This window comes from Silene latifolia, chromosome 11 (assembly GCF_048544455.1).
Source record: "Silene latifolia isolate original U9 population chromosome 11, ASM4854445v1, whole genome shotgun sequence".
Lineage (NCBI taxonomy): Eukaryota > Viridiplantae > Streptophyta > Magnoliopsida > Caryophyllales > Caryophyllaceae > Silene > Silene latifolia.
In genome coordinates, this window is record NC_133536.1 from 158718145 (window position 1) to 158736476 (window position 18332).

The 18332-nt window shown below is 39.5% G+C and overlaps 1 protein-coding gene across 2 annotated transcripts; it reads right to left on the bottom strand.

Moving 5' to 3' along the window:
• Window positions 1-887: 887 nt before the first annotated feature.
• On the bottom strand, window positions 888-9376 carry LOC141612016 (uncharacterized). Of its 2 annotated transcripts, XR_012528939.1 has the most exons (7): window positions 9212-9376; window positions 6490-7061; window positions 4443-4601; window positions 3179-3340; window positions 2039-2100; window positions 1735-1949; window positions 888-1503 (listed from the first exon to the last, which is right to left on the bottom strand). XR_012528939.1 is itself a non-coding variant. In XM_074430716.1 (5 exons), exons 2-5 carry the CDS (start codon window positions 6971-6973, stop codon window positions 1040-1042), a joined length of 1269 nt encoding a protein of 422 aa, XP_074286817.1. In that variant the 5' UTR covers window positions 6974-7061; window positions 9212-9376; the 3' UTR covers window positions 888-1039. The 2 variants fall into 2 exon arrangements, 1 of the variants encoding a protein (XP_074286817.1); XM_074430716.1 differs by lacking the exons at window positions 1735-1949; window positions 2039-2100.
• Between the last annotated feature and the right edge of the window lie 8956 nt (window positions 9377-18332).

Here is an 18332-nt window from a genome sequence, read left to right on the forward strand (position 1 = left end):
TTTTTTTTCCTCTCCACCTTTTTATATTTCAATTTTCACTTGTTTAAGAAAATGTATAGTCGGTCTTCTATTCTCCACGCTCAATATTCACTATTTTGTCTTTAAAACATACCCCATACCTTCATACAGTCATACGCCTTCACTCTTATTCACACTGTTCAAGCATCACAAGTGTTTCAATTTTTTTTCGTATTTGCTAAATCCCGCACATGATTTTACTTAATTCCGCACACTTTGTCAACTTATTCCGAATCTGCCCTTTATTAAAAAAATCAACTTAAAAAAAATTTCTCCCGTCTTCCACTCAACCAAACCAAATTGCTAATAATTTAATGAATTATGAATTTCAATTTGCACAATTTCGCCGTTCTATCAACAAATTTATTAATACACGCCTTTAAATTGATTGAATGAATGTTTTTTTTTTAGAAAGAAGGATGTTTACAATTAGGGTTTAAAATTTAGGAATTAGGGATTTTGGATTGTTGAAGGGGTGGTGGCTGGTGGTCGTCTTATTGGCCGGGTAGGATGGTCGGAGAATTGGTCAGCGCTCTGAGGAGGGTGCGGTGGGCAGGTCGTGGCTGTTTTAGAGTTCTTTGGTCATTTGGTGGCTGTTTCAAGGGTGGTGGGTCGGTTTTTTGTAGTCGGTGGTGCGTCGGTTTATGGAGGCTGATGGTGGGTCGGTTTATGGTGGCTGCTGCTGGTGCGTTCTAGTTGTGAGCGGCTGCTGGTGGTGTGTCTGGTGGTGGGGCGAGTGGTGGTGGGGTGGCTGAGCATTCATGATTTTTATTTTTTGGGATTTTTTTGCTTTTTGATTATTGTCTCCTCTAATTCTGTGGGGAAAGTGAGAGGGGTAATGACGGAATAAGGTGACAAAGTGTGCGGGATTAAGCAAAATCATGTCATCGACCTTCAGGAATCGACAACCAAAGACATCGAACACCCAAATGTATTCAAGTCGTCAAAACTTACATGGGCTCTAATATCATGCACCCAACTAACTAGCAAGTAAAAACTGAATTACTGATATGTACAGGGCTCAGGATTCCTTAACTACATCACACAGCTGTTCTAGATTTTTAGCCAAATCAGCAAGGCATGCAATAAGCTTCTCAGCTTTACATTTCACCCTTTCGGTTTTTACCATCTCATCGTCTCTCATATCACACGTCTCGTCATCTACGATGGTGTTATCGGCTCCCGAGATTATGGCATGGATAAGTGCGGTTTTCTCCTTAACTTTTGTCGCAAGGATTTGCTCCATATCTAATGGCGCAGGTGCTGGCGCTAGCGCAGGCGCAGGCGCAGGCACTTCGGGTTCTTGCTCTAACAGGAGTTGTTCTCTCTCATCAGGTACTGTTCTCTGAAAAGTCGACTGAGGCTTTACCGTTTTGGGTTTTGGTGCAGGCTTCTCGGGTTCTTGCTCTACTATAAGTTGCTCTCTTTCATCAGTTACTGATCTCTGAAAAGTCGACTGAAGCTTTACCCTTTTAGGTTTTGGACCTGCGACAGGGCAAGAGAAATTCATCACAAATCGTTTGCACATCATTGACCAGGCCCCAGGGTGATATCAACAACAACAATATTAACCCAATGCCTCGATGGTTCTAGCTTGTGGTGGGCTCAGAAAATCGGAAGTACACAGAGAGGTGGTTTCAAATAACTCATAGTGAATACTCAATAGTGACTTCAGATAACAAGAAGCATAGACTTTAGTGAACCATTTTGATTTACCCCAACATGATCCAAAAGCCGAAGTTTGTTATTTTCTTTCCATTCCAATTAACTACATTCCATCATATATATTGATGTTTCTTTATTCACCAGAGCTTCACAAGATGTGTCTCAACTTCTTTTAGCCTCTTCAGGCAAGTATGGGCTAACTTCTGAGATGCGCGCGAAGTCGTTATTAACGTGAAGACGAGAAATGGACCATACAAGTATTGTGCCTACACCAATAACACCATGGTATTATATATGGGCCACTACATCACACTGCGGCCGAGTTATAGATATTCAGGTTTTGGAGATTACTTACCATGACCACAATTTCAGTATCAAACATGTTAACAGCATGAAGACTGAGACTCTGAGAGTAGGCTGCAATAATAGATTCATTAAGGTGCAAAACAAGATTTCGTACAACCACCTACATTGCTGATGTGATGTTTAACAAGATTTCTTTGTAATGAACTACAGATACATAACATGTAATACACGTAAAAAAGAAAATCAAAATACTCCCTCCGTCCCGGTCATTTGTTGTCCTATTCTATTTTGGGGTGTCTCAGTCAATTGTTGTCCTTTCTATTTTAAGAAGAACTTGATGAGCAATTTGATCATTCACACACAATTTGGTCCACTTGTCATTTAGTAATTGGCCCTCTCCTTTTTCCTTGGTCTTTGTGTCAAAACCAAAGGACAATAATTGACCGGGATGGAGGGAGTAACTAACAAAATTTCTATTTTTTTTCACAATTTTGACCCAAGAGTAGACTTTAAAAAGATTTCCTCGAAGTACGGAACTAAGCAGTAGAATTGAATTTCTTTTGTTTGTTTGTTAAAAAAGACAATGAAACATAGCAGAACCCTTAAAATATGCAATAATTCACAGAGTTTATGATCTCTGACAGAAATAATCTTTAGACACCTCCTGGGAGAACAAAGGATAGCAGCGCACATTACTGTAATTCACATTATCCGCATAAAAAGATCAGAATTTCAGATATGTAATGCATGATGCTTTAATGAATTAATATGTGCACAGGTATTAGCAGGGGAGTTGAGCTTGATCACTTATTCAAAAAACATTACTAAGCATCTAAGCTTGCTTCTTGGTGAGATTGTATGATGTACGATATTTTTTTTCTCTGAATACATAAAACTCCAAATTTCCCGTAAGAAAAGAAGATAACTGCAAACTTTTCAATGTAATAATTTGACTAGAAGATGACTAGGAGCGTCAAGAAGCCCTAGAATTGGGTAAAAGCACCTTCAACCCCTTACACTCCTTTCAGAAGTTAGAATATCACTAAATGTTGCTGTAAGGACATACATATAGCACAAATGCAAGTTGCAGGTGGAGACTATTACCATTTAGCAATAAGAATTAAGTCAGAACTTAAAAATTTAAAGCAAAAGGAATAATATGAACTTAAAAATAGAGTGAAGGAAATACCAGTGTTGATGTTTTCGCTAAGATTCGTAGCCATGATCTGCTCCATGTCCTTGAAAATACACACTGGTTTCTCATGCTCTTCTTTTAATTCAAGCTGTTTTCTTCCAATAGTTCTATTTTTTGGAGGAGTCGGATGATTTATTACCCTCTTGGGCTTGGATCCTGATAGATACAAGAAGAATAAGCTGAATCCTAATCTGTTGAAGAATCTATGACAAGATTCAGGTATTTGTATTTTTGTTATCAACGAAAGTGTTCCCAGTACAACTTGACTACACAAGATAACAATAATTACTGAAAAGTATAATTCATGGACATCCACAGGACTTTGTTCAAAAGGTTTCAAATAAGCTCGATGGCTCTAGGTTGTGGTGGGGTCAGAAAATCGGATGTACACAGATGTGGTTTCAAAGGTTTCAAATAAGTCACAGTGCAAACTGAATAGTGACTTCAGATAACAAGAAGCATAGACTTTAGTGAACCATTTTGATTTATTCCATCATGTTCCAAGAGCCGAAGTTTGTTATTTTCTTTCCATTCCAATTAACTACATTCCATCATATATATTGATGTTTCTTTATACACCAGAGCTTCACAAGATGTGCCTCAACTTCTTTTAGCCTCTACAGGCAAGTATGGGGTAACTTCTGAGATGTGCGTGAAGTCGTTATTAATGTGAAGACGAGAAATGCTCATACAAGTATTGTGCCTACACAACAACAACAACAACAACAACAACATTACCCCACTGCCTCAATGGCTCTCGCAAATTGCGGGGTAAGGGGGGGTCGGATGTACGCAGCCTTACCCTTGTGTTAGCAACACAAAGAGGCTGTTTCCGAATGACCCAAGATGAAAATTGCGTCGAGAACTGCATCGAAGGACCGCCACTTCACAAAAGAAAGAAGCGCAACCACTTTAGTGAGCCATTTTGAGTTATTCCAATATAATCCATAACCAAAGAGTAATGAGTCTTTGGCTCCATTGGAAATATGGAAACGAAGTATTGTGCCGACACATCTGGCAAAAAATAGTATTGTGCCTACACCATGGGATTATATATGGCCCACTACACACTGCGGCCGAGTTATAGATATTCAGGTTTTGGAGATTACCTACCATGACCACAATTACATATAGGCTATAGCCCAAATGCAAGTTGTGGGTGGAGACTATTGCCATTTAGCAATCAGAATTAAGTCAGAACTTAAAAATTTGAAGCAAAAGGAATAATATGAACTTAAAAATAGAGAGAAGGAAATACCAGTATTGATGTTTTCGCTAAGATTTGTGGCCATGATCTGCTCCATGTCCTTGACAATATGCACTGGTTCCTCATGCTCTTCTTTTAATGCAAGCTGTTTTCTTCCAATACTATTTTTTGGAGGAGTCGGATGATTTATTACCCTCTTGGGCTTGGATCCTGAAAGATACAAGAAGAATAAGCTGAATCCTAATCTGTTGAAGAATCTATGACAAGATTCAGGTATTTGTATTTTGTTATCGACGAACGTGTTCCCAGTACAGCTTGACTACACAAGATACCAATAATTATTGAAAAGTATAATTCATGGACATTCATAGGACTTTGTTTAAAAACTGGTATGCTTATTAAGTGGTGCAATCAGTCTATAGAGACAGTGCATCTGACAGTAAGAAAGGTCTCATTAATAAATTGAGGGGGTCTTCAGGCTATCCTTCTTATGTTTTATAAAGCACGTTGATTAGAAGATGATGGGTCTTAAAATAACAAAGCCTTAGTCCCAAAATGATTTGGAGTCGGTCAGATAACACGAATCGTCATTTGATACTGACAATGAGAGGTAGTATTATGAAAAGATAAGACAAAAGGAAATTAAATGTGAACTAAAAAATCAGCAATAGATAAAAATGTGAAGGATTTGGTAAAAAGGTGAAAAACTAATGTGAAATCCATGTTTGAGCAGGTTATATATTTAAGTGAAACTGGTGTGGAAAATTCGCTCTCAGACCAAAAATAGCCACCACAACAAAAGATCTACAATAGTGCCGGAATGGAGAAAGACACTTCAGGATTATATTTTGTAGGATATAATCACATTACATTCTAATGGATCCTATTCAGTAGATATTTAAAAGTGAAATGGAGAGGACAAACAGAAACAAAGTAGGGAAGTAAAGCTAATTAGCTATGTATAGGTACAACATACACAAACACTGCTACATAACTAAACATATCGTATTCAATTACATTCCCTTACAAGTCACCTGATTCCTAATAAATACTCCTTCCATTCATATCCAAACACACCATTTGCTTTTTTGACACTATTCATGATCGAAGAGAATCTTCAACATTCCTTGCAATATATACGGAAAAATATGGTCATGCGGGATCTTGATTGATTCACCTTTAAGAGTACAATAAGAATATCAAACTTATACTTTCTTATATTGTAAAATTAAAGAAAATTTCGATGCAACTTGTGCATTGGCAAGTGCGAAAAAAAGGTAAATGGTGTGTTTGGATTTGAATGGAGAGAGTATAATTTTTGCTTCTTTTGCAATTGTGATCTCATCCTACCAAAGATAATACAGAGTAAATGTTTATGCACTCAAATATTAAATAACCAAGCACTGAATCTTGATCCAGAGTGCAGTCCAGGGAAACACACACTTGCCATAAGCGAAATAAATCAAGTTATGAAGCTAGCAGGATTGACGGTTCATATGATGATTTGTTATCAGATTCCAAAACATTTTGACACTAAGGCTTTCTTGATATTGTTATTGTCATGCAGCTTGCAGCAACAGATGGGAACACCAGGTGAGAGACCAAGCAGGTGCCTAATTGTACATCGCTTCAAAAACGATTAAATGCATGAAAATGTCATTGACAAAAGCCATCCAACCCTCTTCTTTGGAAGGGAAAAATTAGCTCAATTAACATTTATGCTGATACGACTTTGAACCTTCATCAATACTCATCATTTGAGTAAATATCAACTTAGGGCAGCAGACTATTCGATTTAACCCATTGCTCAGCTCAGTATAACTATCAAGCCATATGGAAAAAGACAAAACCAATAAGAAAACTCGTGTAAGATTTTAAAAACACAACATAGAGGTCGTGATGTACAATTATACCTACTTTTACTTTTCTCCCTCTTTAATCATACTTGGGTAGGATGGTCATTTACATTAAAAAAAAAATAGTTTCCCAAATGGCAATTTGAAGACACCAAAGAAATATCATATAAAGGAAGTTTTAAAGATATCAGAGAAACAGCGGGAGTAGGTTACAATTATGCCTTAAAGAAATAAAATATTACCATATGTCCAAGCATCAAGCACATCCACCTCTGCAGCCTCTTCCTCTGAATCACACTCTGTGTCGGTATCAGCATGCTCAGTCACCTTCGTGAAATCATCAATTGCATTATACAAATCTTTGTCAAAATCCACAGGAAGCCCAGTTTCTTGCCTCATTATAAAATCAAGAGACCAGTAAGAATTTGCCTGTGAGCTTGATTCCCATTCCATGACAGCATTGTAATCAGCTATCAAAGACTCCCACTTTCGGCGACACTGGTTGGCATTTCTCACCACTTCAAGTGCAGTACAGTTTTCTGCTATTATAGTCCACTTCTGATAAGATGATAGGGCATCTTGGCAGTCTCCTTCCACGGCAGCAACTTCATTCACAAGAATAAGCATATCTTGTACAGTCCACACGGGACCTGCTTGAAGATGAGATCTTGTGAGCCGAGAGCCTGAACTTGATTCACCGGTTTGACTCACATCACCTCGCCCCATCAGCTCGATTTTGTATTGTTAAGAGATCTCGAGACTAGTATAATGGGCTTTTCTTCCCGTTTTTCGTTTTTTGATTTATATGAAGCACCTAGCACGATTTATCAATGATTACAACAATGGAAAAACCGATAATGCTAACAAACTCTGAAGTGCCATGAGAAGTCAAAATACATAGTTTTACCAGCTCACAAAGTGTCTTTAGAAGCTAAATCATACTCCGTAGAAGTTTTAACTTCTTTACATGAGACTCACTGAAAGGATGCAAAAAATAGAGAAGAAAGAAACAAAGGATACAGAAAAGGCATCTGAATTGAAATGTGTTCCAAAGAACACAGATGATCATGCACACATGAGGACAACAAAGAAAAGTTTGCCAGCTTAGCTCTACACACACCGAATGGAGCATAAAAATTTACGCGATGCAAAAAAAAATGCTAACAATACTACAAGGCATTAGCCATTGGGTGAGCGTGGTCAAATCCTTTGGTCAACACTAGTAACTTCTACAGTTGAGATGTTCAGTACACCCACCAAGCCAAAACCTCAATTGTTCTTTAAGAAGCTACGTTTCAATGTGAGTGATTGACAAATGGATTATGAGTCATAATATGGTCTTTCGGAAGGACACTTGTAAAAGAACCTTGAATTTATACTTTATGAACTCATAGGCTGCTCTATTTCTTTTTCATGGTCCCTCCGTATATTAAAATACATCAGCAAAGACATATCACTTTGACTCCATAAAGAGCATCTTATTTTGATAGAAAGTCATATACTCAAAAAGTCGCAAACACAATAAAAGACCAAAAGAACCAACGAAAAACACCATCCAACCAGAAGGAAATGTCGCTGACAGCATGGTCATCTTTATTTAAATGCCCAATTATAATATCACATTTAAATGTGCAAGAGCCAAATTACAAATGGGAATTTGATTTGTATTTTCCCTAATGATTAAGAGTTTCAGCTCCAACTCCAACAAGAGAGACCTAGTAAGGCATAAGTAGCTGACACTCAGAAGTCAGATGTGACAAATTTAAGGGGATTTAAACAGATTTTTGGGCAGATAGAGATGTACAAGCGGCGTTGCAGGCATGTCCCATCCAAGCACCAACAGTACAAGACAGACCGACAAACAATTATATTCACAACTCGCCAACAAATGAAGAGTCTTAGATACCATGTATTAAACTCATCACTAGTCTCTTGATTCACTACCATACTTGTCCTTTCCTGTCTAAACTCTTCCTCAAGGAAAAAGCATCATCTGTTTCCCTAGATGATTCCAGACTTTCAGTATTGTGTTTTTTGCTTCACTTATAGATTGGTCATTGGTGTTTATGGCTATAATTTAACTCGATAGCTGAAGTTAATGGGGTTACGGGGATCACAGATTAGACTAACATTGCGTTTAACTCCTAAGACAATAAGGAGAAGGAAACGCAGATAACTAACTAAGCTTACTAAGATTGAATGAAAAACTCCCAAGGAGATACAACACTTCACATTCCTGGCTATAGAATCGCCAATAAAACATGTACGAGTTTAGGAGTAGAATGGCGTAGAGTTTATGTCGATCAATGCCACAAATGGCATAAACTACACTAAATACTCAGATACACCTCACACATATATGATCCTCAGTCCTCACTAAAAGAAGTAAACAGCATTTCCAAATTCTATTGTTACCAAAATTGTGTAATAAATAATTACGTCAACATCACATCGAATATGAGATACACTATTGTAGAATGTCTATTAGGTCGAAAAAAGTAAGCGGCATGATAGTATACACTCCACCAAAATCAAAGTTGGCTGGAGTCAAGCGAATCCGGTAACCAAGGGTATAATAACACAGCTACTTAAAATTAAGAAATTGAGGGCCGGCTTAAGATTAAATCTTTAGCTTCCATTCCAAATTGGGGTACGAGGACAAAGACAAAAAACAAAACTTTAACCAATTCCAACATTCATTCTAAATCGGGAAACTTGAACACCCACCCAATTAATTCACAAAATAATATTAACCGCAATCTCTAATGCTGCATTAACAATCCATAAATAAACCCTTTAAAATAAGACCTATTTTTCCGAAATATGAGAAATATAATTCGCAATCGAATTGAGCAATTCACCAAAACTTTTGAAGGAAAGACGAACTATAAACATTAGAGATTAGGGAAATTATAGATTAATAAATTAATTTCATTTTTTCATATAAATAGCAGAGAAGAATACCTTGAAAATGGTGGGTGAGAAATCAGGTTTCTGCCATTAAATTGGAAAAGCATTCTTCGACAGACAGTCTCAGTGGAGTGGAGTTGTAGCTCGATTCTTGGGCATCCACCCATAAATTCCACTAATTTAAATTATATACATAATTTCGCAATTTAAACGAAAGATTATCGAAACATCATTCATTAATGATTTATCATGTTTAGGCCAATAGTGGCTTTTGAACCCATGCTTGCTGTCACGGTCGGGGACTTCGAGCCGGATCGTGGCGCGCACCCTTATCTAACACGCAACAACAAGCTTTTGGATGAGAAGCGGTTTTTGATTGACTAGCACCTCTCATAGAGGCAAATTTGATAGTTTGGTCCTGGTAGCAGGATACATTGATTGTGCAGAATAGCGATATGTTTTCTAAACGCCTAAAAACATATCTTAAACTAAAAACGAGACTCCAAGATTCGACACGCAGGAAGTAATCTTGGAGTACTAAATGAAACTAAAAACAGAAATGAAAATACATAAGTGCAAATAAGAAATCTAAGGGTTCGAAGTGGAAGGACCGCGCGCGCAATTTTTAGGATTGTGCACTACAACTACGGCTCCTTACACTCTCCCCCACCTAATTTGTTGTCGTCCTCGGCAACGCTTGAAACTCGCATGGTTTGGTTCGGTCGGTGATGTTCTTTGGAAGTTGATTGGAACGGATGTTAGCACGCTTACTCTTGTTGCGGGTGGGATCTTCAGGATCTGGATGGTAAGGTTTCAGACAGCTCACATGAAAGACAGGGTGACACTTCATCCAGGCAGGGTGGTCAAGCTTGTATACTACTTCCCCAATCCGCTTGATCACTTGGATGGGGCCTTCGTACTTCCGCACTAGTCGCTTGTCTCGTCCTCGAAGGAATCTCATCTGCTCTTTGTTCAGCTTCACCATGACCATGTCGCTGTTGGGGCTGGTGTATATCCGTATAAGACCCTTTAAATTTAAGGATTATAACGTAAATATAACATGTGAAATATGGTCATAAACGAAATACAATAGAAAACGATAAAGATTAAGAATCAACCTCGGGTCCTTTGTAATGCGGCGCAAAGAACAGAAATCAACAGAGATTTCCTCCTAATCGTTGCACCCAAGACCGTCTGAGACTATGCCCTTGTGCTAGAAATGCTCTCTAATTGACTTGCAATATTGAGAGAGCTATTGTGAGGTTATTCGATGTGAGATCTAGAAATTTCAGAGAAAAACACCCTGAAACCCTAATGTTTTTGTCAAAAATGAATGATTAGGTCAAAAGGAGAGGGAGCCTCTCCTTTTGTTGCCTCGGTCCGCGGGTCTCATGGAGGAGGGAGTGGGCTTTCCACTTTCTCCTCATTATTAACTCGTGGTCCGATCAATTCCGCTAAAAATGTATATGACGGGTTTTATTATAAACTGTCATCGGTTATCGGTTATTAATACATCGACTAGTAACACGGATTAGTCTAAATATTAATACATGTCCGACAAAGACAATAATGTATAATTAATTCAATATACATTGATTAAATATAATCGTTTATATTTAATTTACGAATTAATCGCTTAATTCGCCTTAGCCCATATTATTTAATCCGTATTAAATAATTGTCTCAACATCGCGTTTGACTAATTACTAGTCAATAACTCCGACTAACTCGGTTAGTCATAATTGGCATCAACATGACCGTATTTTCATACTTGTCATATCTCTCAAACGTATCCTATAGGTGTGACTTTTAGGGACCAGTTGATCACCGCCATCCGTATGACAATAACGTCAAACTTATCTAGCAAGCCAACCGTTATTGATAAACGTGGATCAACCGATAATAATACCAAAAGTATGCCCTTTGATCCTTTTAGAGATTTATAAGTCCTTGCACTAATTGTTAAGGACACCAGCCCCAACAAGCTCCCACTTGTCCGTACAAGTGTATGTGCAATGACGTTATCCGCACTAACTCGGAGGACACAAACTCAACAAACTCCCACTTGTCCGTACAAGTGTATGTGCGATAACCGATTCTCATATTCATTTAAAAATTTCTCCCACTCAATGTAAAACAATTTGCGATCCGGATCCGCAAAGGTCGTATTTTACAATCGATCCAGTATCTTGAGTGGTTTCCCGACTAGAGAGTAACTTAACCGATAAAACGAATCCGTATCCGAGCATGGCCATGCATTTCGATTCTGACTCCTCGAGTGGCCCCGAGAAATATCGAGTACCGATAAAGGTGAATATTTCCTTCAACTCGACTCCTTCCGATCTAAGCAAGCATGAAATGACCCAGAAAAAAATCTACTTGGCCCCCTGTTACGGATGACCGTGAGAAAGAAACCAAAGTCACCCAAAATCTGCCTTAGTCTCAAGAGACAGTCGATAGTCAAAAGAATCGACTCTTAGGATCACCATGGAGGTCCTATCCACGACCTGGCACCGAATGTTATAAAACATTTAGGACTCCACGTCGATGTCACAATTGTGTCCTACGAAATATCCGTATAAATCGCCTCGTGATTGGTCACCAACCGGTTGACTTATGGCTCGTTGAACCCACCATCAACCAACGTCACAAAATAATTGCCAGAGTTATCAGCTCATATGGGCAATTAAGGACTAAAAATATAATGTTTGTTCAGTTCACTTTGTGGTGTTCAAAATTGTCGTACAATTCCACATGAAAAACAAAATATATAAATATCAAAACGATGATGTCGTATAGAGTACATAAGGGAATGAATCTAATCCATAAAAGAGTACTACAACTTAGGAACACGTTTAATTCCCATGGAATTAACGTGCCCTTCATGCTTATCTTGTCGTAATGGTTTAGTGAGAGGATCTCGCTATGTTATCATCTCAGTAGCAATCTTTTCTATCACTACTTCCTTTTGCTCCACGTAATCTCGGATTAGATGAGCTTTCCGTTGTACATGTCTAGACTTGTTGCTAGACTTTGGCTCCTTAGCTTGGAAGATGGCACCACTATTGTCGCAATAGATATTGATCGGGTCATTCGAACTAGGCACTACAAATAGTCCATGTAAGAATTGACGCATCCATATCGCTTCCTTTGTAGCTTCGTACGCGGCATAGTACTCGGACTCGATCGTAGAATCTCTTTGTAATGATTTGTTTGAAACTCTTCCACTGATCTAGCGCCATTAAGAGTAAAAACGAATCCAGACCGAGATTTCGAGTCATCTCGATCCGTTTGGAAGCTAGCATCTGCAGAACTTAGGTTGCGCATAGCTTTTGAGGGCCTCCATAAGTCAATGCCCAATCTTTAGTCCTCCGTAGGTACTTAAGAATGTTCTTGACACCATCCAATGTGAATCACCGGATGTTTGTTGGAATCGACTTGTCATACTCAATGCATATGCCACGTCCGGACGTGTGCATATCATGGCATACATGATTGATCCTATAGCCGAGGCATAAGGAATCCGTGTCATGCGCTCTTTCTCTTCCGGTGTCTCTGGTGCCTGAGACTTGCTCAAATGCACCCCTGGAGCCATAGGAAGAAACCCCTTTTGAAGTTAGTCATGCTTTGAATCTCTCTAGGACTTTGTCTATGTAAGACTCTGGCCGAGAGATAACATCCGACGTGATCTATCTCGATAGATACGGATGCCCAAAATTCTTTGTGCCTCACCCAGATCTTTCATCTGGAAATGGTTTTTCAACCATACTTTCACCGAAGTTAAGAGAGGTATGTCATTCCCAATCAGGAGTATGTCGTCAACATACAATATTAGAAAGACAATCTTGCTCCCACTCGACTTGATATACAGACATGGTTCCTCGACCGATCGAATGAATCCATTTTATTTTATCACTTGGTCGAAGCGATGATTCCAACTCCGAGATGCTTGCTTAAGTCCATAAATGGAACGCTTAAGTTTGCATACTTTCTTAGGATGTTCTGGATCGATAAAACCTTCGGGTTGTACCATGTACAACTCTTCCTCCAAAAAGCCGTTTAAGAAGGCGGTTTTCACGTCCATTTGCCAAATTTCATAGTCATGAAAAGCGGCAATCGCTAAGATAATCCGAATGGAACGCAGCATGACTACGGGTGCAAAAATCTCATCGTAGTGCAAACCTGGCACTTGGGTGAAACCTTTAGCAACTAGTCGTGCTTTGTAGATATCTTGTTGACCTTCCACAGAATGCTTTATCTTGTAAAGCCATTTGCATTGAAGGGGACGAACCTTAGCAGGTAAGTCAACAAGATCCCACACGTTGTTCTCATACATGGAGTCCATCTCGGATTGCATGGCCTCAAGCCATAGCTTTGAGTCAGAACTAGTCATGGCACCTTTATAGGTTGCGGGTTCACTACTCGTTAAGAGTAGAATGTCATCTATGTCATGTTCCTCGACCATACCAATGTATCTGTCCGGAGGAATAGAGACTCTTCCCGACCTCCTAGGTTCCTCAAGAATATTAACCGCAGCCGGGATTGAAGGAATTGGTTCCTCCAATGGTTGGTCGGTATTTGGTTCTGGAATCTCCGACAGGTGGAAGGTTCTATCACTCTTTGCATTCTCGAGAAATTCCTTCTCTAAGAATGTCGCACTAGCCGCAACAAAAACGCGTTGTTCGGTTGGCGAATAGAAGTAATGACCAAGTGTTCCTTTAGGATAACCTATAAAGTATGTCTTGACCGATCGCGGGCCGAGCTTATCCTCGTGTCTCCACTTGACATAAGCCTCGCAGCCCCAAACCCGTATAAAGGACAAGTTAGGGACCGTTCCCTTCCATAGTTCATATGGAGTCTTGTCAACAGCTTTAGACGAACTTCGGTTAAGTATTAGAGCAAATGATGAAGAGCATAACCCCATAATGAATCAGGTAATACCGTGTGACTCATCATGGATCGAACCATATAAAGTAGAGTTCGATTTCTCCGTTCGGACACACCATTCAACCGAGGTGTTCCGGTGGAGTTAATCGTAAGGCAATCCCACAATCCTTAAGGTGTTGATCAAACTCGTGAGAAAGATACTCGCCACCACGATCCGAACGCAGTGTTTTAATCTTTCTACCCAAAGAGGTTCTCAGTACCCTGTTCGGTATTCTTTGAATTTCTCAAAGGATTCACTTTTGTGCTTCATTAAGTAGACATAGCCATATTTACTTAAATCGTCCGTGAAAGTGATGAAATACCTATAGCCTTCTCGTGCGGTGATTGACATAGGCCCACACACATCCGTATGTATGAGTCCTAATAGGTCAGCAGCGCGCATTCCAACACCTTTGAAGGAAATACGAGTCATCTTACCGATGAGACATGATTCACACGTGCCAAATGATTGAAAATCAAAGGTCGAGATAGCTCCATTCTTTATGAGCTGTTTTACGCGTTTCTCATTAATGTGTCCCATGCGGCAGTGCCATAGATGTAACACTACGGATTTCCCTTGGTGACTACTCGACCGAGTAGAACCTACTCGGCCGAGTAGTGCTGAGGTTGTGTATTGTTTTGGTTCTGCCGAGGAACACTCGGCCGAGTAAAGTGAACACTCGACCGAGTATGGGACACTCGGCCGAGTATACACTTACTCGACCGAGTACCCTCCTGGCGAAGTAATGTTTCTGCGGTTTTGGTTAAAATGATTAGAGGTTATACATAATCGTTCGTCAGTTTCTAAAATCATTTCTCCCCAAAAACATAAACTACGTTCATTCTCCTCTAATCATCTTCATCAATTCCAAGTCAAAGGTTGTCGATTGTGGGTTCTAGCATCTCATTCCGTGTCAATCGCCGTAGTAAGTGTCTTATACTTGTTCATCTATTGTCATTCTTATAAGTTAACAAACCCTAATTTGGTTAATTTGGGGATTTAGGGTTTTGGTCATCATATGTCGTTGATTGTTAATTATCGCTGTTGTAGGTGATGATGTGTTACTAGTTGTGCATTTGTATGATTGATTGCAGCGTAGCGGATTGCGAAAAGGTAGGGTTTTCCCCTACTCAGTACTGTTAATTGATTGAGATTACTATTGTATTGTAATTGTTGTTATCTGCTGATCATCGGAGTATGGGTGTTGTGGTGACGGTGGTGAGGTGATTGTGTTGTGACAAATGTGATGTCTTGTGGTTTGTGTGATTGTGGTGGAGTCACTTGCGGGAGTGGCTTCACACCCTAGTTCGCCCTCCGTGGAACCCGCCATGGGAGGGATGTGCACATTAAGGGACAGGGGATTGTTAGTCGCTCGTTGATGAGCCGACTAGGTGGGGATGGGTCATGGTCACCCATCGGCGGCGAGGATTACCTGTTGCGATGGGTAATCTGGCGGGCTACACACTTCGGTGTGTAGTAGTTCTTGTGTGAGATTGATGATCACCGGGTTGTATTGTTGTTGTCTTATATTGATTGAGTAGTCTTGACCCCGTGTTGTTGTTTTGTAAAACTGCGGTGATCCATTCGGGATGGTGAGCGATTGACAGTAATGCGATGTGTAGCTATGGGACAACATGGGGAGTCACCACGTCAAGTCTAGCTTCCGTTGTTATGAGTTTAGGTGTTTTGGATTTCATTTGTATTGAGACCTTGTACGTTCATTGTGAGTTGGTCTGAGATCATGTAATCTTTAACTTATATACTTTGATAAATGTTGTTTGGAAATTGTAACTTTGATATACTAACCTCGGGAAACCGAGATGGTAACAGCCTTTCATGCTAGGGTAGTCCTTGGTAAGGTACCTTGGTATGAGGGGGTGTTACAAAGTGGTATCAGAGCCGACGATTCCGGCACCTAAAACAAATGAACCCAATGAACTTAGGGAGTCTAAATAAAATGAACCCGGGGAGAGTTGTTTGGAGCTGCCGCAAAGACTTGGGAGACGTCCCGAAGTCGCATTAAGGCCCTTACGATCTCAAGCCGGTCACATGGGGGGGAAATTGCTGTATGTTGAGTCATGTGTGTTTGATGCCTATAGTTGGAATCTTGTCCATGGTTGGATGAAATGATGAAAGAAGTGGAATGTGATGGTTGTCGAAAAAAATGTATCGATGATTTGTTGATGCTAAACTTTGAGCATGGAATGTGTTGGCATGTTAAGTGTTGAAACATGGTAAAAGATGAAAAGTGAATTGTGAAATTGTATCTGGTTGATATTGAGCATGAAGAATGTGATCATGTTACGTGTTTAATACATGTGCATATGAATATGATGATTTTAATGCTTGATTGTTGGTAGAAGCATGTGATTAAGGTCATGCGTCTGTATATGTAAATGTGGCGTTTAACTTTAATGTGAATATGATAAATGTTCAACTATGTACTGGTTTTTAGAAGCATTGGGTCGTTAATGTTTGTTTTATGCATGTTAAAGTTGTTTTGAAAAGAAATTTTGATTTGTATACAAACCGATTTTGGAAGGGTTGTCTTAAAACTGTCATAAGTCGAGTTCTAGAAAAGATATTGCTGTGATTCCAAGTTGAGGTGATAGCTTGTCCTCTTACGATTCTAACGATAGGTCACACACCCAGATTGACCAAGTAACGAGTGAGATATGACTGTTTTACGAAAACTGGACGGTGCTGAGAACTGCGCCTATACTCGACCGAGTAGTCCCTACTCGGCCGAGTGTCTTTTATACTCGACCGAGTGTTCCATATTCGGCCGAGTAATCTTTCTGTGATAATACTGTTTAGCGTCTGGAGTCGTGAACTCGGCCGAGTAGTCTTATACTCGACCGAGTAAGGTCTACTCGGCCGAGTGTTCCCAATACTCGACCGAGTAATCCTTCTGCGGCAATTGAGTTGCTTCTGGAGTCGAAAACTCGACCGAGTAATATAGTTACTCGACCGAGTACCTTGTACTCGACCTAGTATGTTATGTACTCGACCGAGTACCTCACTGGGCGGCCATTTTGAGTCGGTGGCTATGTTCTTACCTTTGTTTTGAGCCGGTGGCTATGTTTTTACATTGTTTTGAGTCGTAAGGTATGTATACATGTATGTTTTGGGTCTTAAAGTATTCTTTTATATGCGACGGTCATGATACGTAAGTTACCAAATGTTATGATAGGGAGAAAGCCGGGTTATGAGAGATAAGTGTTGGATAAGGAAGACATGTGTTAATGTGGTTGTGAGAAATAGTGGAAAAAGAAAAGGGAAGGATGATGACCTAGTCGAGGTAAATAGCATGTTTTGTGAGATATGGCGAGTGATATAGTTGTGTGTTGTGTAATATAAAAGTAAGTATATATGGGCAAAAGTGATGTAAGTTTAAAGAAACGTGAGAATGAAAGATTGATATTAAGGATACGATTAGTGGCATATTGGGATGTGTAAGGACTTATGGAGGGAGACGGTTAGTATTGTGTTGCGTAAGGATATATGAAATGAAAGGATGTTGTAGAGGGATAGAGAAGAGGGGTATGTAATGAACTTAAAGGAAGTTATATCGCGATGTGGATTTGTAGATAGTGGCTAAGTTTGGGAAGTTGGAATATCAAGGGGTGAGCATGGTGTGTAATTCTTTGGACAAACGGTATGAAGTGAATTTTGGTTTCTAGAGATGAGAAAGGGAGATACGACTAATTGAAGAGTGACTGTTAGTGCGTGGACTTAATGGTGACATGGGTGAGTGTGAAGCAAGATAAGAGAGGATAAATGATAAGAAGAATGATAAGATATTGATATGAATTAAGGGAATTAGAGTTGTGGAGCTATGGAGTTAGGTAGGAAGAGAAAGGAGAGGAATTATTAATTGGTATTATTGAGTAAAAAGGGGGAAATAAGGATGGAAGTAAGTTGAGAGAATGTTGACCGGAGTTAAGGAGCATGAAGGTAAGAAATTATGGAAATGTACGATAGTCTCACTAGAGGGTGTGAGTTAATGATTATATAAGAGAGTAGGACGACATGTTAGCTGTGAGTTTCGAGGTATTAAGGGAATAAGGAGCTTGTAGAGTGTTTGCACGATCTGAGATTTTGGTGGAGAGTTAGGTAACGATATGATAAAGGATAGAATTGGGAATAGTGTTGAGGTAAATCTTGTTGATGGATTGGATGATCGTTATTTGGGATGATAACCAAAGAGAGAAAACGGATTGTGATATTAAGAAGTGATAGTAAGAG